Here is a 23820-nt window from a genome sequence, read left to right on the forward strand (position 1 = left end):
TGCATGCAACCAGACTGAACCGGATATAGCATTTTAACACATTCTCTGCTAAGGTGATTGTGGTGAGTAACTTACAAAGCATAGTATTTATCAGACCATTTATTTCAGCTTTGGAGACATTTCCCAACTTTGGAGAGGTTTTACCAAATATTTAAATTATTACAGTCAAATGAAATCCTATCACTTGCCCCATTGTATGTATTCATACAGCATATCCATCATACTGTATCCAATTAGGTGTCATTCATGATGTGTTCAGGTTCAAGAATAACATTCATATTCCTTTAAATTTTGCTAGATATTTTACATCAAGGGCCGTCTCATGCATGAAATATGATTTCCAAACTGATGAAAACCATGCAATTATTATAGTGTCCTTATTTCCTTTCTTAATGCTGATTCCTAGATTTTATGACTGGTGAACTGCACAAATAATAAAAACCCATAATCACTGCGTGGTTATGTGTAAAATTTTATTGCGAAATATACCATAGGACCATGGGATATACCATGCATAATTAAACCACACCTGTTAGAAATACAAAAATGATGCAGATGTTGTTGATCTCATGTGAAATATGTAGTTTCAATGTGCAAGAAGACACAATGTAATTGACAGATATTGTGAGCCGGACATTGTTGCTATTGCTAAACTCATGTTTCATGGACTATTTTATTTGCATACCCAGTACCAAAGTCAGTACTTCACCTAAAACCTTATGCTAAGAATGTAGATGTATGAAACTTTCTTGTTAAATAATGAGACGGTAAATGATTATAGGATTATAGGTTTTTTTTTTTGTGAAACCTTAAATATTTTCAGAATTTTTTACTTACAGGGAAAGAAAAAAACAAAAAAAAACCCAACAAAGAAGAAGTCTGCCATGAGGTCCCAGAACTCCACCCTCTCTCTACATACAGCTTTGGTGCGTCCCCCATTTTTTTTCATTAATGGTTTGAATAACATACCCCATGCCAAATTCTACTATGTTTTCTTGTGCTTTGTTTTCGTGGTCTCTGTGTTGGGGAACTCCTTTGTCATGCTAAGTATATACACGGAGCGCAGTTTTCACACCCCAAAGTATATGGGCGTTTTTAATTTGGCTGTAGCTGACTTGGGTGAAAGCACTTCTCTAATTCCAAATTTAATGGCAATGTTTCTTTTTGATTCCCAGTACATCTCCTATGATGCTTGTTTCGCAAACATGTTTTTTGTTTTTTTCTTCATGGGTTTGCAGTCTCTCACTCTTACCATTCTGGCATATGATAGATTGGTGGCAATATGCTTTCCACTGAGATACCATGCCATTGTCACAATGCCAGCCATCGCTGTGATGTTAGCAGTGGTGTGGGGAATTACTGCACTTTTCATTATTTCATTAGTTAGCTTAATTACCAGGTTGTCCTTTTGTAAATCCATAGTGGTAAAAAGCTACTTCTGTGATCATGGACCCATTTTCCGTTTGGCATGCAATGACAATCTGCCAAATTATATAATGGCACATGCTAGCTCAATATTGTTCCTTTATTTACCATTAATTTTCATTGTACTCTCATATGTGTGTATTGCTCATGCCCTGTTTAAAATAGCTTCATGGGAAGGGCGATTTAAAGCCATTAAGACTTGTTCTGCACACCTAATGCTAGTTGCTCTATATTATTTTCCAGTGCTGGGCATCTACTTTACTGCACTAGCTTCTACAGTTCAGCCAAATGTCAGGGTAATGAGTACATCACTGGCAAAGGCCATTAGCCCAATGATGAACCCAATCATCTATGTGCTGAACACAGAAGAATTTAAGGAATTCTCCAAAAGAATTTTAAAAATAAAAATAAAAAACCCACAACAGAAATAAACAATCATAATAAATGAAATAATTGATACTACAAAAACTTTTACTGTATCACAAACTTTGCAATTGGTGAAAACAGTCAGAGGTTAAGAGTTTAAGAATTCCTTCACTCTTCTGTGTTCTCAAAAAAAAAAAATCATTTTTATTGAGTGTTGCTTCATATATTTTGTTGAAAATTATATTTAAAGTTTATTTCTGCATTCTATTATTGTGTTTGTGAATAATTGTAACATACAGTGCTGGGGAGTATTTGAAAATGTGTTTAAACAGGTAGTGTACTTACACCGACCAGAGGGAGCATTATGGTAATCTACAGCTGGACTATTGTACATCCTAAAAGTTAAACTAGGAGCCAGGCAGCTTTTTAAAGCCCCAAAACTATGTTATACAATTCCACAGGAAATTGGAGACTTGCCCTGAGTTCAGATTTTGAAATCAAAATGTAAAACCTATGTTATAAAAAGCTTTTAATTAATTTTACTTTTATTTCCTTTTAACCCCGTTTTGATTGTTTCATTGCATTCCTGTGGTGGGGAGGATTTCTATTATGATTGGATTTTTATTTTATTTTTTGGGGGAGTTTTCAATAAATAATCCCAGTTTTATTGTGTACTGTATAATCATTTATTTTCTTTCTTGTGTAAAACACTTTTTGCTACAGACATATATGCAAACTGCCATATAAAGAAGAAATAAGTAAACACATTTTGACTATGAAGGCAGTTGAATTATACTCATATTTGTGCAGTGGTAGTTAAGTGTTTTTCCATTTCGAGGTGGAAGTAACTACAGCAACTACCAACTACCTTTGGCCTTAATGCCACTTTTCCACTGATGTGGCATACCGTACAGTGCTGTGAAATCATGCTCATGGGTTCTGCATGTGTTTCGATTGCTGGCAGATGGCGGCAGACTGCGAATAGTTGTCTTCATAAAATGTTGTTACCCTTCTAAAGAAAAAAAAGTATGAAAATTTTGGGGAACCTAGCTGTTCTGTAAATTGATTGATTGGTCGGATGCAAACGTCCTGCATATCCAAGCAAACCATTTTTAAACACCTGGGGCCTCATTTATAAAACTGTGCTTAGGATTCACGTCAAAAGGTTGCATAAGCATGAAACCTAGGACGTGCGTACACAAAAAAATATTCTGATTTATAAAACAGTGCATAGGCACGTCCCACGCCAGTTTTTCTTTATAAATCACAATCAACTCTAAGTGTGGCGCAACTTTTCCAGCTTCATGTCCCGCCCACAGTTGCCTATAAATAGGCAGTGAAACACCCCTAATGAATATACATTTCACGAAGACGACAATGGCAAACGCTGAAAAGAAGGCCAAGAAAAGGGATTTCAGCCATTTGATTGGCTCTGAAAAGCTACAGGTGTGGGAATTACCCTGATTGACTGTAAATGACGAACAGTTCTGCACAACGAATGTGATGATGACGATGATAATAATAATAATAATACACGTTATTTGTCTAGCACCATTGAAAACACAGTTACAAAATTAAGAGAACAAAATAAACACATTATAAAACATAATATATGAATATGATAACAATATATGAAACTATGCTCGTATCTGCCCGACTGACGCATTGTAAACGGCATCAGTGCAGCGCAATTTGTCCGACTGTTCACCATATTATTTATGAGAATACATTTAATAACATGAAGTATTGTTTAACAATTCGTCTACATATTTGTGGGATTATTTTACAACAACATCTCCGTTTATATTTATCATCCTAAATCATATTTTTTGGGCACTCCAGGGAGCATCAATCAAACAGCTGTTTGTTTATTCGTTGTAAGAGAGGCTTTTATCCGTTTTTGCAAATTAACTCTTCCTATATGATACGTGAGAGGTAATATTTCATTACATTACATTACATTACATTACATTGCATGGCATTTAGCAGACGCTCTTATCCAGAGCGACGTACAACAAAGTGCAAATTAAACACAAGAACAAGTGCAAAGAGGACCTGAGAGGACAGTATAGTTCCGAGCCGTAGTGTAAACATGCAGAAAATCAGAACCCTTTAAGAGTACAATCAACAACAATCAATTTCGATTAATTTTACACAGTGGTATTTGTTGTATATCATTTTCGACTTCTCTCGTCGCCAAATGTTGTGTTGCACTTAGGAAGGGAGAGAACCCGTATAGCGAGATTCAACAACACAACACTTTAATAAGTATAACAGGGACGAAGCACGTCCTTACAGCAGCCATACCCAGCCACAACTCCCAGCAAATCTTTATACCTTTTTACATCCTGTTTCACTTCCCGTTTTCCTGGTCTTACGTCACGAGCATTAAAGGCACAGTTTCTCATTTCTCCAGTTAATGTGCGTACGCATGGGTCAGAGTTTCCGTGGAGGACCGCACATTTTCCCGTCAAGTTTGTTTTTTATAAATGCCAAAGTTTGCTTAAAAAGTGGCGTACGCATTCTTTTGTGCCTATGCAACGTTTATAAATGAGGCCCCAGAACATGAATCAAGAAAAATAAGAAATATACAAGAAAAACTAATAAATTAACAGACAGAAATCAGGAACATTACAAGGCATTTTTGACCACAGAACTGCTGCTCACAAGATGTTTTTTCTTGTTTTTTGCATGATTTGTTACTCTCTTCACAAACACAGTTTGGACAGTTTCTAAACTAGCCCTTTTAATGTCCGTTTTTAAAAGGCCATACTCTCAAAGTCTTGTCCTGATTTCAGTTGTGTAACACATGGTAAATGGTAAATGGGAGGCATTTATATAGCGCCTTTATCCAAAGCGCTGTACAATTGATGCTTCTCCATTCACCCATTCATACACACACTCACACACCGACGGTGATTGGCTGCCATGCAAGGCCCCAACCAGCTCGTCAGGAGCATTTTGGGGTTAGGTGTCTTGCTCAGGGACACTTCAACACCGCCCAGGCGGGGGATCGAACCGGCAACCCTCCGACTGCCAGACGACTGCTCTTACTGCCTGAGCCTTGTCGCCCCCGTACATATTACATATCAATCTGTTAAGCAATGTGTAAATTGTAATTCTACAGTTGTAGTTGGCTAATAATATTACCAAAATACCACATTAATGGCACTGTTTTCATGCAAATAATAAAATTGTAAATTACGAAGAATGCATGTTGCACTTTATTGAACATGTTGCCTTATTGCCTTTTAAATTATATTTATAAACTGACGATTACCCACTCTCTCTGTGTGCTGGAGTGATAGTTCTTTCTTGGTCTTGTTGGTCACTGTAGTCCTAAAACTGGAAAATAATGTTTCTTTATTCAGCACCACGTCTAACAATATGACAAAGGTATTAAAATAATATAAATAAAACATGACATGCCAAAGAAGGCGTATTGCTAGATGGTGTAGCCACAAACCACTAACCATATATATAATTTAGCGAAAATTATATATACAGTTGGAGAATTTGGTTTGTACATTTTTTATTCTATTAATATGTTTATATGTTGCAATATTTTTAAGTATTCCTGCAGTGCTTTATTCATAAAGAACACTACTTTCTCTCATAACGCAGTCAACCAGTCGCTGCATGGAGTGCATGATCAATCTTAGAGCGAGTTGATGGGCCTAGTAACGTTGCTCATAGAAGCTATCCCTTAAGCAACTGTGATAGTTCAGGGAACACACGTAGAAAAGTAATTAACTTTAGTAAGTTATACCTTTCGAGTCTTCGTAAAACGCTAAGAGACACCGTTATCTGGAAACGCACCCCAGGACTTTAGAGCATTGGAGTCTATGTGCTTGTATTCTTTTTTGTTTGTTTGTGTACACAGACTGTGCACTTTCATCTCATCTCCTGATTACAAGTTTACAGTAACCACTGAAAGCCTTGATGGCATAAATCCCACTGGTGTAATTACATCAGAAGGATGTCCCCTTGGACCAAACCAATCATTAGCAGCTCTCAATTAAGAGCTTCACACCTGAGCTGGAGAATTGTGTTTGACACATGAGTGATCCGAATACAAGATGGCTGAAGGTTTCTCTGGGCAATAGTATAATTGTAAAATCATACACTATGGGACACAAATGGACAAGTTGATAATCTTTCTGAAATAGATTCATACTTCTGGCACACATAAATTGGCTGATCTTGGGGACAAGCATCAATTGCCTGACATAAACTATATAATAATTAATTTACAATAGCATTTGTAATATTACAAGCCATCAAGATTCTGACGATACAATATCACAATGATTTGATGAGCAAGTACTATCTAATTTATTGTGAGGAAGAGACAACTTGCTGACATGTGTACTAATTAGGACTATATCTCTATAGCTATATATGTCAGTTTAACATACGACTAAGACTAAAATTTATTCTCTCCTCTATTGACTACATTCATAATTGAACAATTTTCATTGTATAAAGGGCCTTTTTTTTTTTTTTTTTACTTTTGAAGGTGAAAAATATGAAAACGACCCTCACCTCAGATTAGTTTAGTTTGAGCACAAAAACTTGACCACTGAACACAAAGTCGCACAAAATGAGACGGATCTCGCTCATCCCTATTCACTCGCTTCCTTACTGAAAGCTTTTTGTCTGCACTCTAGTCTTGATTCTATTTATGATTCTGTTATTAGTGTTTGTCAACATGAGGGCCAGAGTGGTGCCAGTGGCAATCAAGGTAAACATAGAGACATAGGCCAAACAATAGGCTTCCCAAAATAATCTATTGTATTTTATACATTTTGTCATTAAGTAATATTAAGTAATAATGGACAAATCATTTGTTATTTTTCTGTGACACATTTATACAAAATACCTTACAGTTGATTAGACTAAACAGGGGAACAATTCCCCAGGGTTAAGGGCCTTGCTCAAGGGCCCAACAGCTGCACTGATTGTATTGTGGCCACACTGGGGCTTAAACCACCAACCTTCTGGGTCCTGGTTATGTACCTTAACCTCTAGGCTACAGGATGCCCTTAAGTATTTGGACAGTGGCCAAGTGAGTGGCAGTTTTCTGAGTGAAAAGGCCTAGTTAATGAGAGAAGTCCGTGCATTGGGTTTTCCAATCTGTACATACTCGGTATACCAATCCGACCCCCAGTTTAGCAAAAAATATTGCCTGAAATTCAAGAAATTTCATGGGTGAATCTTTTCCAATTGTGATAAATTGCAAAGATATACAATGGCATAAATGAAGGTTAAACTATCCCTACATTTCACTATCATTTCAAATCAAATTAATTCATCCTGTATATCAAATCTATGGCTTTGGCTGTATTGTTTCATTATTCTTATGCCAACAAACTATTTGACTTGAATTGATATGAATTGAATACAATTTAATTAATCGTTTTTGACATAAAAACACCTCATTAAAATTCTGGGATTGCAACTGTGGTTGGAATGATAAGCAGCATTCACAGGAGTTGAGAATGACTGGCATAACATACGTTAAGTTAAATATGAATATTTGTTTTCAATATATATAAAAACACATTCAGTGCAAAACCAATGAACCGAAACCAATACAACTCTCCTGACCTGCCACATATTCAGAACACATGGTTATGCATTACTTTATTTAATGTGCATGCATTTAATGTGAATAATGAATATAATTTCTATTTAGTGTGCATAACTGAATATGTGAATTTACCTCCCTGAAAATCATTTATTTATATATCCTTGACAATTATGCAGACCTTTAAGTTTTAAAGACAAAAAATAAATTTAATTGACAGAAGAATTTCAGAGAATGCTGAAATAGCATGAAAATTCATACCTGTTTTTTTAAATGTATATTTCTTTCACTTAATTTAGATGGTTGTCATGCTACAGACAAAGACGGGATCCTTTCATTTGCTCAAGGATGTAATAAATAATAATGTAATACATCAGCAATCTCTTCATTAAAAACCCTGCTCCTGAAACACTAGTTCCAAATGTTCTTGTTCCTAAATTAAGGTAGACCACATAGGATAATGGTAATTAACTTTTTTTCCCTATAAACAGGAATATTGTAGCCTATTGCCAGAGTTACTTTAGTGCTGTAATGAGTTCCCCAGGTCCATTATGATGGCACATGTAGAAAACCCCAGAGCAAGAAGTACTGTATAAAAGGAGAGGTAATGTTCCTATACTGCAAATACTGCATGAACTGACTGAACCGGATATAGCATTTTAACACATTCTTTGCTAAGGTGATTGTGGTGAGTAACTTACAAAGCATATTATTTATCAGACCATTCATTTCAGCTTTGGAGACATTTCCCAACTTTGGAGAGGTTTTACCAAATATTTAAATGATTACAGTCAAATCAAATCTTATCACTTGCCTCATTGTATGTATTCATACAGCATATCCATCATACTGTATCCAATTTAGTGTCATTCATGATGTGTTCAGGTTCAGGAATAACATTCATATTCCTTTAAATTTTGCTAGATATTTTACATCAAGGGCCGTCTCATGCATGAAATATGATTTCCAAACTGATGAAAACCATGCAATTATTATAGTGTCCTTATTTCCTTTCTTAATGCTGATTCCCAGATTTTATGACTGGTGAATTGCACAAATAATAAAAACCCATAATCACTGCGTGGTTATGTGTAAAATTTTATTGCGAAATATACCATAGGACCATGGGATATACCATGCATAATTAAACCACACCTGTTAGAAATACAAAAATGATGCAGATGTTGTTGATCTCATGTGAAATATGTAGTTTCAATGTGCAAGAAGACACAATGTAATTGACAGATATTGTGAGCCGGACATTGTTGCTATTGCTAAACTCATGCTTCATGGACTATTTTATTTGCATACCCAGTACCAAAGTCAGTACTTCACCTAAAAGGCCAACCTTATGCTAAGAATGTAGATGTATGAAACTTTCTTGTTAAATAATGAGACGGTAAATGATTATAGGATTCTAGGTTTTTTTTTTTGTGAAACCTTAAATATTTTCAGAATTTTTTACTTACAGGGAAAGAAAAAACAAAATAAACCCAACAAAGAAGAAGTCCGCCATGAGGTCCCAGAACTCCACCCTCTCTCTACATACAGCTTTGGTGCGTCCCCCATTTTTTTTCATTAATGGTTTGAATAACATACCCCATGCCAAATTCTACTATGTTTTCTTGTGCTTTGTTTTCGTGGTCTCTGTGTTGGGGAACTCCTTTGTCATGCTAAGTATATACACGGAGCGCAGTTTTCACACCCCAAAGTATATGGGCGTTTTTAATTTGGCTGTAGCTGACTTGGGTGAAAGCACTGCTCTAATTCCAAATTTAATGGCAATGTTTCTTTTTGATTCCCAGTACATCTCCTATGATGCTTGTTTCGCAAACATGTTTTTTGTTTTTTTCTTCATGGGTTTGCAGTCTCTCACTCTTACCATTCTGGCATATGATAGATTGGTGGCAATATGCTTTCCACTGAGATACCATGCCATTGTCACAATGCCAGCCTTCGCTATGATGTTAGCAGTGGTTTGGGGAATTACTGCACTTTTCATTATTTCATTAGTTAGCTTAATTACCAGGTTGTCCTTTTGTAAATCCATAGTGGTAAAAAGCTACTTCTGTGATCATGGACCCATTTTCCGTTTGGCATGCAATGACAATCTGCCAAATTATATAATGGCATATACTTGCATAATATTGTTCCTTTATTTGCCATTCATTTTCATTGTACTCTCATATGTGTTTATTGCTCATGCCCTGTTTAAAATAGCTTCATGGGAAGGGCGATTTAAAGCCATTAAGACTTGTTCTGCACACCTAATGCTAGTTGCTCTATATTATTTTCCAGTGCTGGGCATCTACTTTACTGCACTAACTTCTACAGTTCAGCCAAATGTCAGGGTAATGAGTACATCACTGGCAAAGGCCATTACCCCAATGATGAACCCAATAATTTATGTGCTGAACACAGAAGAATTTAAGGAATTCTCCAAAAAAATGTTAAAAATAAAAATAAAAACCCCACAACAGAAATAAACAATCATAATAAATGAAATAATTGATACTACAAAAACGTTTACTGTATCACAGAATTCCTTCACTCTTCTGTGTTCTCAAAAAAAAAAAAAAATGTTTTATTGAGTGTTGCTTCATATATTTTGTTGAAAATTATATTTAAAGTTTATTTCTGCATTCTATTATTGTGTTTGTGAATAATTGTAACATACAGTGCTGGGGAGTATTTGAAAATGTGTTTAAACAGGTAGTGTACTTACACCGACCAGAGGGAGCATTATGGTAATCTACAGCTGGACTATTGTACATCCTAAAAGTTAAGCTAGGAGCCAGGCAGCTTTTAATTTTTAAGCCCCAAAACTATGTTATACAATTCCACAGGAAATTGGAGACTTGCCCTGAGTTCAGATTTTGAAATCAAAATGTAAAACCTATGTTATAAAAAGCTTTTAATTAATTTTACTTTTATTTCCTTTTAACCCCGTTTTGATTGTTTCATTGCATTCCTGTGGTGGGGAGGATTTATATTATGATTGGATTTTTATTTCATTTTTTGGGGGAGTTTTCAATAAATAATCCCAGTTTTATTGTGTACTGTATAATCATTTATTTTCTTTCTTGTGTAAAACACTTTTTGATACAGACATATATGCAAACTGCCATATAAAGAAGAAATAAGTAAACACATTTTGACTATGAAGGCAGTTGAATTATACTCATATTTGTGCAGTGGTAGTTAAGTGTTTTTCCATTTCGAGGTGGAAGTACCTACAGCAACTACCAACTACCTTTGGCCTTAATGCCACTTTTCCACTGACGCGGCATACCATACAGTGCTGTGAAATCATGCTCATGGGTTCTGCATGTGTTTCGATTGCTGGCAGATGGCGGCAGACTGCGAATAGTTGTCTTCATAAAATGTTGTTACCCTTCTAAAGAAAAAAAAGTATGAAAATTGTGGGGAACCTAGCTGTTCTGTAAATTGATTGATTGGTCGGATGCAAACGTCCTGCATATCCAAGCAAACCATTTTTAAACACCTGGGCTGCATTTCCCGAAGTCTTCTTAATGCCATGTCATTCGTATATTATACCTTAAGCTCTACCTTAACATTTCGTAACGGAAACGTTCTTATCTAAGCTTACCTTTTATACGTTATAGTTTCGTAAGGTTGGTCTGGACTACTCTTAGCTATATTTTATATGTTGTCAGTTCACTCCGCTAGTGGCCACCACTGTTACGACCGCAAGCAACTCACACGATTTCCCACTCTCTCTGTTGGCTGGAGCGATGTTTAACCTTAGTTCTTTCTTTGTTTTGTTGGAAACCATATAATATAAAACTGGAAAATAATTTACACACCATGTCCTCTAACAATATCTCCATTTTGTTTGCTGTGAAGCTGCGGGACCACTTCTTTCTTATTTATTTTTTTCGCAATAGCTTATGTTATTTTTGTGTAATAATTGATCTTAGAAAGCTTGATAGGGCAAGTAACGTCACATGTAGAAGCAACCTCCTAAAGGGATAGTTTGGGGAACACACTTAAAAAAGTCAACAACTTTAGGTCTACCTTTCGAGTCTAAGAGACACCATTATCGGGAAACGCGGCCCTGGTGCATACAAATTTGAAATTAATTAATTTTGGACTGCCTTACCAAACGAAACTGCAAATTTTACATAAATATAAGCTTTTACTGACAGCAGCATATACACTCAGTGAGTACTTTATTCGGTATTTATTAGACATTTTTTAGACTTATTAAGTCTTCTGCAGTTGTAGCCTATCCACTTGGAGGTTTGACATGTTGTGTGTTCAGAGATGCTCTTCTGCATACCATTCTTGTAATGTGTCATTATATATTATGTATCATTATATAGGATAAAATTATGGTCTTTAATAATGTAATGTTTGTAAACAAATAAATGTAATGAATTTAATGATGATATGTTGAACGTGATGTTTCATTTCAATATATTTATATATTTTTTAAATCTCAATGGCATATTAGCCATATATGTTCTCATTACTCTCAGCCAGATGCGCCTTAGAAATGCACAGACAACGGCTTTTATTTATAAAGCTTATGCACTATCCATTATATCATACAGATCTCCAACTCGGTCACAGACAATATGACGCAGGGCAAAATAGTATATAATCTATTTTTCTGTGTGGTATGAAAAAAATATTTGACTTGTGAAAAATAAAGTGATTTTTTTGGTATAATGCCCAGAATGAACATGAATTTCGGCCTATGAGTTAAAGTATTTTTATTTTTCTGTCCAAAATGAATCAAGCCCAATGGGGAAATTGGCTTTTTGAGCAGAATTATAGACCGCTATTATTTCCGGTGCTGAGGTAGAGAACGGAAAGCCCCTGTCGCTCTAAAATGACCCAGACTTGATGTATGCCTATATAATGTATGATATATAATGGATATATTCTGTCATATATGTATGGAATGCTTACAATCACATCTATCCAACAGAACGATAAATGTAATTCAATTTCATAGACACCCCACAGAACAACAGAGGGGAAAAAGGAAATTCTAGCCCTAAGCCCCCTGATAGCTAATAAGGTAAACGACTCCCCAGTGGGGATGAAAACCCTCAAGCAGTGGCGAGAAAAAAAACTCTCTGATGGGAAGAAGTCTCGAGAGGAACCTGGCTGTGGGCGGATGCACATCCTCCGCTGGCCTAAAGGTTGAGGAAGAGTGTCCACATTGAAAGTAAAATATTTACAATTCTAATATTCACCGGCAACCAATGGAGAGCAGCTAATACAGGGGTAATGTGTGGCACTTTCAAAAGTTTAGCACCACAGTTCGTAGTCTAGCAATGGATCGCTGGTTCTGACATGCAAACAAAGCTTTGCAGTAGTCCAATAGTGAGGAGATAAAAGCATGTATTCATTTTTCAGAGCCCTCAAAAGATAGAACAGGTCTAAATTTAGCAATATATTTTAATTGATAAAAACATTAAATATCAATTAACACTGACTTCGTACAAGTGGAAAGTTGGCACCTTTTATCAAATGAGAAAGTTTCCCCCTAGACTTAACTTTAGGTGCATTTACAGTACTGTGCAAAAGGTTTAGGCATGTGTGAAAAAATGCTGTAAAGTAATCATGCTTTCAAAATAGTTAATTTTTTATAGATTAACAAAATTCTAAGTGAGTGAACAGAATAAAAATCTAAATCAAATCAATATTTGGTTTGACCACCCTTTGTGAACTCCTCCAAGAGGGCCCACATCACCCCGCTGCTATAAAAGCCTACCCTGGATCCCGCCATCATCCAGAACTACCGCCCAGTATCTCTTCTTCGTTTCCTATCTAAACAATCGAACAAGCTGCTTCTAATCGACTTTCTTCTTTCTTTTCTAAAAACAACCTGCTAGATCCCCATCAGTCTGGCTTCAGACCTGGCCACTCGACGGAGACTGCTCTCCATCAGTGAATCACACCATGTCGCACGAGCAGCCTCCCTCTCCTCTGTCCTCATTCTTCTAGATCTCTCTGCTGCTTTTGACACTGTGGATTACTCCATCCTCCAGTCCTCCCTGTCAGCAACGGGGATCTGTGGCACAGCCCTGGACTGGATTGAGTCCTACCTCTCTGGTCGCTACTTCCAGGTTGCCTGGGCTGGTACGGTATCGACACCTCGGCCCCTTGCCACAGGAGTTCCCCAGGGCTCAGTCCCAGGCCTGCTTCTTTTTTCTTGTTCCCTTGGCCCTGTTATCACTGCACATGGTCTATCCGACCACTGCAATGCGGATGATACCCAACTCTTCATCTCATTCCCACCATCTGAGACACAGGTTTCTGCCCGTATCTCTGCTTGCCTGAGTGACATCCAGAGCTGATGGACAACCACCATCTAAAGCTCAACCCAGGTAAGACTGAAATTATGAACTGAACTGAACTTCCACCTCCCGCTCACGACTACTGTCTGTTCTGCTCCTCAGAACAGCAGAATCTCTTGCAATCTCTTGCACCTCTTCAAGTTGCTCCTCTCTACCTCCCTGTAAACCTTAATTGTCTTTACCTGTGATGTATACTTGTGTATTAGGATGTTTTGTTTGGCTTGGTAAGCAGTATTTGGCTAGGTAAGCGGTTTGTTCATACATTTGTGTGTTGCGCTACCACGATTATCTGTTGTGCAGGTAGCAGTTCAAATTGTACTTCCCTCTCGTGTCTTTCAGCACACTTATCCCTGGTTATAGGTAACTTATAGGTATAGAAAACTTAGTGCAGCAGATGAAAGACACATCATGCTTACTGCCTTCGCAATCGGAAGATGTCCAGCAATGTCATCAGCTCAGAATTGGCATAAACCAGTGGGACCCAGGTACACCCATCTACTGTGCGGAGACGTCTGGTCAGAAGTGGTCTTCAAGAATTGCGGCCAAAAAGCCATACCTCTGACGTGGAAACAAGGCCAAACTATGCACGAAAACACTAATATTTGGCTGTAGCAGGAGGCAGTTTGTTCACCGAAGGGCTAGAGAGCGGTGCAAGAATGAGTGTCTGCAGGCAACAGTGAAGCATGGTGGAGGTTCCTTGCAAGTTTGGAGCTGCATTCCTCCAAATGGTGTCGGCAATTTGGTCAGAATTAATGGTTTCCTCAATGCTGAAAAGTACAGGCAGTACCATCAGGGAGGCATCTGATTGGCCCCAAATTTGACCCCAAACATACAGCCAATGTCATTATGAACTATCTTCAGCGTAAAGAAAAACAAGGAGTCCTGGACGTGATGGTATGGCCCCCACAGAGCCCTGATCTCAACATCATTGAGTCTGTCTGGGATTACATGAAGAGACAGAAGCATTTGAGGCAGCCTAAATCCAAAGAAGAACTGTGGCTTGTTCTCCAAGATGTTTGGAACAACCTACTTGCCGAGTTCCTCCAAAAACTGTGTGCAAGTATACCTAGAAGAATTGATGCTGTTTTGAAGGCAAAGGGTGGTCACACCAAATATTGATTTGATTTAGATTTTTCTTCTGCTCATTCACTTCTTATGCATTTTGTTAATTGATAAAAATGAACTATTAACATTTCTATTTTTGAAAGCATTCTTATGCGGCATGGATGGTGCAGTGGGTAGCACTGCCGCCTCACAGCAAGGAGGTCCTGGGTTCGAATCCCCATCGGCCGGGGCCTCTCTGTGGGGAGTTTGCATGTTCTCCCCGTGTCTGCGTGGGTTTCCTCCGGGTACTCCGGTTTCCTCCCACAGTCCAAAGACATGCAGGTTAGGCTGATTGGAGAGTCTAAATTGCCCATAGGTATGAGTGTGTGAGTGAATGGTGTGTGTGCCCTGTGATGGACTGCCGACCTGTCCAGGGTGTATTCCTGCCTTTTACCCAATGTATGCTGGGATAGGCTCCAGCCCCCCTGCGACCATGTTCACGATAAGCGGGTTAAGATAATGGATGGATGGATGGAACAAGAAGCTTGTTGCCTAGTTGCCTAATTAGTCATCTGTCCTTCAAAAAAAGGCGACTTCGCAGGGTTGGTTCGCAGTACGCGATTGAGACACACTTTGAAGGCAGAAAGTTGTCAGAGAGAAAGTAAAAAGACATTGAAGTAAAAGACATTGAAGTGAGGTTGGGTATTCCAGCAAAACAATGATCCAAAGCATACCTCAAAATCAACCATGAAGTACCTCCAGGAAAGTATTCACTGAAAGGGTTCCCAGACTTTTGCACGGGGCCTTTTACATTTTTGTATTATTTTGAAAATAAAAAGTACATTTTAAGAAATATTAATGTTTAATGTTGTACCATTTAGAGGTCAGGCTCACTTATGTTTACTTCGATATTAATTGTAAAAGGCTTTTTGACCAGGGCTGCCAATATTTTTGCACAATACTGTAAATTTGTTCTGCCTCAAATTCCTACAAGCCTGTTCTTTAATTCAAGTCTTCAACCATGTGTGTGCAGCAAATAATAATAATAATAATAATAATAATACACTTTATTTATATAGCACCTTTCATACATAAAGTATTGCTCAAAGTGCTTTACATTAAGCCAATTACAAATAATTACAGAGAGAACACAAATGAAAATAATAAACACTGTGGAAATATACCCACATAACAAACAAACAAGACAAACACTTTGGGGCCTTTCCCCTGTGCCTCCCTCAAGTCAGAACACTGATTGTGGGAATATATACAGCAATTACCACAACAACCATAAAAAAAAAGACATTTATTTGACTTTGGCATTTATTGACACTAAGTGGAAAGGGTTAATCGGTTCCCCAGGTTAATTACCATGCCATGTACAGAAAACCCCAGAGCAAGATGTATAAAAGGAGAGTTTGTCTTCATGCACTGAAATATTCAACCAGCTTGAACAAACTAGATGAATCTTTTCCTCATTCTCTACTTTTGTGATTGTGGTAAGAATTACTAATCACTATTCCTTTTTTGAGGTGGCATTATGTCAGATTACCTTTGACACCACATAATTACATGTAGTTGGTTTTATGATGGAGATTTTCACTTTGGACAAAGTTTTAGAAACATTTAAATGAATGAGATGGTAAATAATGATTTGTAAATAAGGATACTTGGTAGTTACAGCATGCTTCATAATGTTGCGGAAAATTTTTTTTTTTTGAGCCAAACATTATGCAGCTTACTGTGTATTCATGTAACCTTACAGTAAGTGTGTTCAGAATTTTTATTTCTATTTTACTTACAGGGCAGAGAAAAACTAAAGAAAACCAACAAAGACAAGAAATCAAAGTTAAAAACATCTGCTATGAGCTCTCTGAATTCCACCTTCTCTCAAAATACAACTTTTGTGCGTCCTCCGTATTTTTTCATCATTGGTTTGAATAACATACCCCATGCCAAATACTACTATGTTTTCTTGTGCTTTGTTTTTGTGGTCTCTGTGTTGGGGAACTCCTTTGTCATGTTCAGTATATACACAGAGCGCAGTTTTCATACCCCAAAGTACATGGCCGTTTTTAATTTGGCTGTCGCCGACTTGTGTGAAAGTACTGTTCTAATTCCAAATTTAATTGCAATGTTTCTTTTTGATTCCCAATATATCTCCTATAATGCTTGTTTGGCAAACATGTTTTTTGTGTTTTTCTTCACCTGTTTGCAGTCTCTCACTCTTACCATTATGGCCTATGATAGATTGGTGGCAATATGCTTTCCACTGAGATACCATGCCATTGTCACAATGCCAGCAATGGCTGTGATTTTAACAGTGGTGTGGGCCTTTGATTCGGGTGTACTGACTTTAATGGTGAGTTTAGTTACCAGGTTGTCTTTTTGTAAATCTGTTGTGGTAAAAAGTTACTTCTGTGATCATGGACCCATATGCATTTTGGCATGCAATGACAATCGTCCCAATCGTATCATGGCAATTCTTACCATAGTATTATTTTTTTATGTACCCTTTATTTTGATTGGACTGTCATATATGTTTATTGCCAGAGCACTGTTTAAAATATCTTCTTGGGAAGGGCGATTAAAAGCCATTAAGACTTGTTCTGCACATCTAATGCTGGTTACTCTATATTATCTTCCGTTAGTGAGCACCTACATTGCTGGACTATTTTTTTCCATTCAGACTAATGTCAGGATTATGAATACATCATTGGCTAAGTCCATAATCCCCATGATGAACCCAATAATTTATGTGCTGAGCACAGAAGAGGTTAGAGAATTCTCAAAAAAACTTTTCAGAAGAAAAAATAAATAACTGCAACTGAACAATAAAAATAAATGAATTAATTCATATTAAAGGCACTTAAAGGAACTTTTTTGCTTACATTGTCATAAAACTAGGGCCCATTATATGAGAAATAGCTATACATGTTTTCAAGAATAAAAATCAAATGTTTATATTGTGCTTATTGTGCTTGCTGTATGTTCTGGTGGTACAAAAAAAATATGCAACTACATGTGAATTGATTGATTACAAATATTGCAATTGTGGAGTACTGAAAAATCAAGAAAGTCTGTCACACTATGAGAACAGACTAGGGAACAGACACACACACACAAGCAGGTGATGTCTAAGTGTTTTATACAAAAATAGATATTGTTCTATAACATCTACTGCACCTGGGGCCTCTATCATGAAGCAGACAAAATAGGGAAGGCAGCTAATTTTGTGCTTTGTTCGAAGTTTCTGATATTATGAAAGTCGCACTCTTTTAATTGGACTTAGTCACCATGGTTGCAGTTCTTCCTTTGCTATTGTTTAGTGAAAACAAAATGCAAATGCATACTATTTTTAAATATGACTGGATTAGTATTCCATACCCATTGACAAGAATCAGTTTCAAAGGTTCATTAATAAGCAACCTTATTATCTTGAATCTTAAAATATGGATTTCTTTTGATAATCATGCGGTAAATGATCTTAAAAAGTTAAATGATCAATTCTTAATCCCCTTTCTAAGATATGCTTTGAATTCACAAGCATACAAAAACAATGCCTCTATACCTATTGGCCTACGGTAAACGCTGGCTCTCTCTGTGACTCCGTGCAATTGGCTCATGTTACAACCACCGGCCCTTTTATGTGAATGAGCTGATTAACTTCAGAGTTGGCAGAGTGAGTCTATAACTAGTCTCTTGATACCTGCTATCCGCGATTACCATGTTTAAGATTTGTTGACCCGGCTGTTGATCCAACAAATTGGATTTTGCTTGACCAATTTGAGATATTTTTGAGATATATGCCCCAGTGTATGCATTTTCTGTGATGCATATCAATAATTTTTTACTATGATGTTTATAGGGGTGGCTGGTAAAAATTGCTTGTGTGCCAAGTTCATTTCTCACCCTAGGTATAGGGGACTATGCACTAGACATTTGTTCACTGTGCAGGCTTAATTCACTTGTATTCACAGTACAATACCTGGAAAATCTGATTAAACAGATGTTTTAAACTTTAAAAACTGTAGTGATATTTTGTGATTGGAAAGATATGACATGCCAATGATGGCATGTCCTATTCATACCAAAACGCAATATATGAGAAATTGTCAGTGTATCTCCAGCCTTGGTGATGACTCAAAATAGCATTATCACTGAAAAACAAACAAAATCTTTGTATCCACATACTATGTCATGAGTATAGGATGAGCCGTCCAGTTTAAAACAATGCGATTTTTACTTGTAGTATTTTGCTGTGCTTTCTCACACTGTTATCCCTCAAGAGCATTGCTGCAAGCCATTATTCAATTGAAAGCTCATTATTAAATGAATAGCTCAGTAGGACACGAATGCCCTGGGAGCAAGAAGAGTTTGAAATCACTGGTGAATATAATTATTATTATTTGCTGGGGAGATTTGTTTGTTGAAATGGAGGACAAAATAATTAAGAATGACTTGCACATTTACTGGCCAATGTGGCTGGTGCACTATAAACTTAATTTCTCACCCTAGACCAGGGAAATGTGATTAAACAGACTGATTCAACTTTAAAAAGTGTAGCGCTTTTTTGTGATTGATAACATTTGGCATTGATGGCATGTACTCATGACTCAAAAGATTATTATCACTGAAACACAACAAATGTGATCCAAGTCACCTGCAGTCTTAATTTGTGCATCCACATTTAATTTTATCCCTCAAGAGCATTGCTGCAAGCCATTATTCAATTAAAAGCTCATTATTAAATTAATAGCTTCGTAGGACACTAATGCCCTGGGAGCAAGCTTTCTGAAACCACTGGTTTATTACTTGCTGGAGGCATTTGTTTGTTGCAATGGAGGTCAAACAATGAAATGTTTTGGAAGGAACCAGCAGTTTTTTTCATTGGAAAATATAATAACTACTAATTATAAAATATAAAAAGAAGTGAATGCCATATCCATGCTAAGATGGGCTGATCCTGACATGGACCTTTGCATTTTTATATTCCTTGTTATACTGTAAACTGGCAGTATGTTTTGTTTTGTTGGTTTTAGTACTGTTTGATATGTCTGTCTTTGTTTGTTTGTGTGTGCTTTAAATAACCTGTATATGCATAAATAAAATACGTAAAAAATAAATTTAAAAAATGGACTGATCCTTATACATTCAGTGAGTACTTTATTAGGTATTTAGTAGACTTATTTTTATACTTATTGGTTTTCTGCTGCTATAGCCTATCCACTTAAGAGATTTAACTGCGTTGTGTGTTCTGAGATGCTCTTCTGCATACCACTGTTGTAAAGTGTGGATATTTGCGTTACTGTCACCTTCCTATCAGCTTTGACCAGTTTGGCCCTTCTCCTCTGACCTCTCTCATTAACAGGGCATTTTTGACTGCAGAACAGCTGCTCACTAGATGTTTGTTTTTTGCATCATTCTCTGCAAACTCTAGAGAAACTGTTGAAACCACTTGGACATTTCAGTGAAACATTATTATTATAAATATAATTCAGTCAAACACAAGTGTTTTACTCTCTTAAAAAACAGTTTGGACAGTTTCTAAACAAAAACTTTGAATTTACATGTTTTTAAATCCAGGCCATACTCTAAAAGTCTTGTCCTGATTTCAGTAGTGTGACACATCCAGATGTACCTATGATTTCTGGTCATTAACTACCTTTTCTAAATCTGTTTCCACAATGCTGACTGTTTTTCTGTGGGTCAACTGATACAATTGAACATTGATCCTGTTTGGGTGCAAAGCTTTGTTGTATATGATTGGTCACAGATCAGGTCACTAAAGCAGATTTCCTGGCAGTTGCGCCATGGCAATGGAATAACACCAGGACTTTAGAGCATTGGAGTCTATGTGCTTGTATTCTTTTTTGTTTGTTTGTGTACACAGACACTTTCATCTCATCCCCTGATTACAAGTTTACAGTAACAACTGCAAGCCTTGATGCCTTGTGGCATAAATCCCACTGGTGTAATTACATCAGAAGGATGTCCCCTTGGACCAAACCAATCATTAGCAGCTCTCAATTAAGAGCTTCACACCTGAGCTGGAGAATTGTGTTTGACACATGAGTGATCTGAATACAAGATGGCTGAAGGTTTCTCTGGGCAACAGTATAATTGTAAAATCATACACTATGGGACACAAATTGACAACTCGAGTTGATAATACACAAACCAGTGGTGTTCTCTGAATCAGATTCACACTTCTGGCACACATAAATTGGCTGATCTTGGGGACAAGCATCAATGTGATAGTCAGACTCAAGTAAAAGCCTGTCTTGTGTAGTCCAGGGATATGTCTGCTGCTCTAAACTATATCATAATTCATTTACAATAGCATTAGTAATATTACAAGACATCTAGTTGCTGATTATACAATATCACAATGATTTTTTAGCAAGTTCTAATTTATTGTGAGGAAGAGACAACTTGCTGACGTGTACTAATTAGGACTATATCTCAAGGTCAGCTTAACATAAGACTAAACTAAACTTTATTCTTTCCTCTACACACTACATTCATACCTGAACAATTTTCTTTGCATAAAGTCTCCTTTTTTTGCTTTTGTAGGTGAAAAATGTGAAAACTACCCTCACCACAGATTAGTGTGGTTTTGACCACATGTAAACAAAAACTTGACCACCGAACACAAAGTCGCACAAAATGAGACTGATCTCGCTCATCCCTATTCAATCACTGCCTTACTGAAAGCTTTTTGTCTGTAAAAAATATATTTACAAAAATAGTCAGAGACATAGGGCAAACAATAGGCTTCCCAAAATAATCTATTGTATTTTTTTTGTTTTATCATTAAGTAATATTAAGTAATAATGTATAAATAATTTTACAAATTTTATAATTTATTTTGCTGACACATTTATCCAAAATGCTGAAGGGCCCAACAGCTGCACTGATTGTATTGTGGCCACACTGGGGCTTAAACCACCAACCTTCTGGGTCCCAGTTATGTACCATAACCACTAGGCTACAGGATGCCCTTAAGTATTTGGACAGTGGTCAAGTGAGTGGCAGTTCTGCGAGTGAAAAGGCCTTGTTAATGAGAGACTGGTTGAAATGTTCTGTACAGAGCCCCCCTAGTCATTCTAGCTTAAAATAAATAAATATGGAAATCCGTGCATTGGGTTTTCCAATCTGTACATACTCGGTATACCAATTTGACCCCCCCGTTTTGCAAAAAATATTGCCTGAAATTCAAGAAATTTCATGGATGAATCTTTCCCAATTTTGAGAAATTGCAAAGATATACAATGTCATAAAAGAAGGGTAAACTATCCCTACATTTCACTATCATTTAAAATCAAATGAATTCATTCCAGTATATCAAATCTATGGCTTTGGCTATATTGTTTCATTATTCTTATGCCAACAAACTATTTGACTTGAATTGATATCACTTGAATACAATTTAGTTAATATTTTTTAACATAAAAACACCTCATTAAAATTCTGGGATTGCAACTGTGGTTGGAATGATAAGCAGCATTCACAGGGGTTGAGAATGACTGGCATAACATACGGTATGTTAAATATAAATATTCGTTTTTAATATATATAAAAACACATTCAGTGCAAAACCAATGAACCAAAACCAATACAACTTACCTGACCTGCCACATATTCAGAACACATGGTTATGCATTACTGTATTTAATGTGCATGCATTTAATGTGAATACTGAATATAATGTCTATTTAGTGTCCATACCTGAATATGTGAATTTACCTCCCTGAAAACCATTTATTTATATATCCTTGACAATTATGACAGACCTTTAAGTTTTAAAGACAAAAACTGACAGAAATTGTGAGTCGAGAATGCTGAAATAGCATGAAAATTCATAACTGTATATTTCTTTCACTTAATTCAGATGGTTGTCATGCTACAGACAAAGACGGGATCCTTTCATTTGCTCAAGGATGTAATAAATAATAATGTAATACATCAGCAATCTCTTCATTAAAAACCCTGCTCCTGAAACACTAGTTTAAGCTGCTGTCCTGAAATCAAAATGTTCTTGTTCACTAAATTAAGGTAGACCACATAGGATAATGGGAATTAACCTTTTTTTATCTATAAACAGGAATTGCCAGAGTTACTTTAGTGCTGTAATGAGTTCCCCAGGTCCATTATGATGGCACATGTAGAAAACCCCAGAGCAAGAAGTACTGTATAAAAGGAGAGGTAATGTTCCTATACTGCAAATACTGCATGCAACCAGACTGAACCGGATATAGCATTTTAATACATTCTCTGCTAAGGTGATTGTGGTGAGTAACTTACAAAGCATATTATTTATCAGATCACCATTTTTCACCATTTATTTCAGCTTTGGAGACATTTCCCAACTTTGGAGACGTTTTACCAAATATATTATTACAGTCAAATCACTTGCCTCATTGTATGTATTCATACAGCATATCCATCATACTGTATCCAATTTAGTGTCATTCATGATGTGTTCAGGTTCAAGAATAACATTCATATTCCTTTAAATTTTGTTAGATATTTTACATCAAGGGCCGTCTCATGCATGAAATATGATTTCCAAACTGATGAAAACCATGCAATTATTATAGTGTCCTTATTTCCTTTCTTAATGCTGATTCCTAGATTTTATGACTGGTCAACTGCACAAATAATAAAAACCCATAATCACTGTGTGGTTATGTGTAAAATCTTGCGAAATATACTATAGGACCATGGGATATACCATGCATAATTAAACTAAACCTGTTAGAAATACAAAAATGATTCAGATGTAGTTGATTTAATGGTGACAGTTTCACGTTAGCGAAAATGTGAAATATGTAGTTTTAATGTGCATGAAAGTTTTCTTTGCCATCATGTAATTGACAGATATTGTGAGCCGGACATTGTTGCTTTTGCTAAACTCATGTTTCATGGACTATTTTATTTGCATACCCAGTACCAAAGTCAGTACTCCACCTAAAAGGCAAGTGAACAAGAAACCTTTCTTTTTTTTTTACTTACAGGGCAAGAAAATACAAAATAAACCCAACAAAGAAGAAATCA

At 36.5% G+C, this 23820-nt stretch overlaps 3 protein-coding genes across 3 annotated transcripts; all 3 read left to right on the top strand.

The window, feature by feature from the left end:
- Positions 1-872: 872 nt before the first annotated feature.
- LOC133107899 (olfactory receptor 1F1-like) lies at positions 873-1844 on the top strand (the record flags this gene model as incomplete). The annotated part of the gene is made up of 1 exon (XM_061217188.1): positions 873-1844. A coding segment is annotated over exon 1 (960 nt), but the record flags the coding sequence as incomplete, so codon positions are not given.
- Positions 1845-8883: 7039 nt separating this feature from the next.
- LOC133107902 (olfactory receptor 1F1-like) lies at positions 8884-9855 on the top strand (the record flags this gene model as incomplete). The annotated part of the gene is made up of 1 exon (XM_061217191.1): positions 8884-9855. A coding segment is annotated over exon 1 (960 nt), but the record flags the coding sequence as incomplete, so codon positions are not given.
- A 6769-nt stretch (positions 9856-16624) lies between these two features.
- LOC133107814 (olfactory receptor 52E4-like) lies at positions 16625-17581 on the top strand. The gene has a single exon (XM_061217015.1). The coding sequence runs from the start codon at positions 16625-16627 to the stop codon at positions 17579-17581; it is 957 nt and encodes a 318-aa protein (XP_061072999.1).
- Positions 17582-23820: the final 6239 nt, after the last annotated feature.

This window comes from Conger conger, chromosome 13 (assembly GCF_963514075.1).
Source record: "Conger conger chromosome 13, fConCon1.1, whole genome shotgun sequence".
Taxonomy (NCBI): Eukaryota; Metazoa; Chordata; class Actinopteri; order Anguilliformes; family Congridae; genus Conger; species Conger conger.

Bases quoted from the DNA above. Each gene is read 5' to 3' on its own strand.
- LOC133107814 (XM_061217015.1), top strand. From the start codon at position 16,625: ATGAGCTCTCTGAATTCCACCTTCTCTCAAAATACAACTTTTGTGCGT.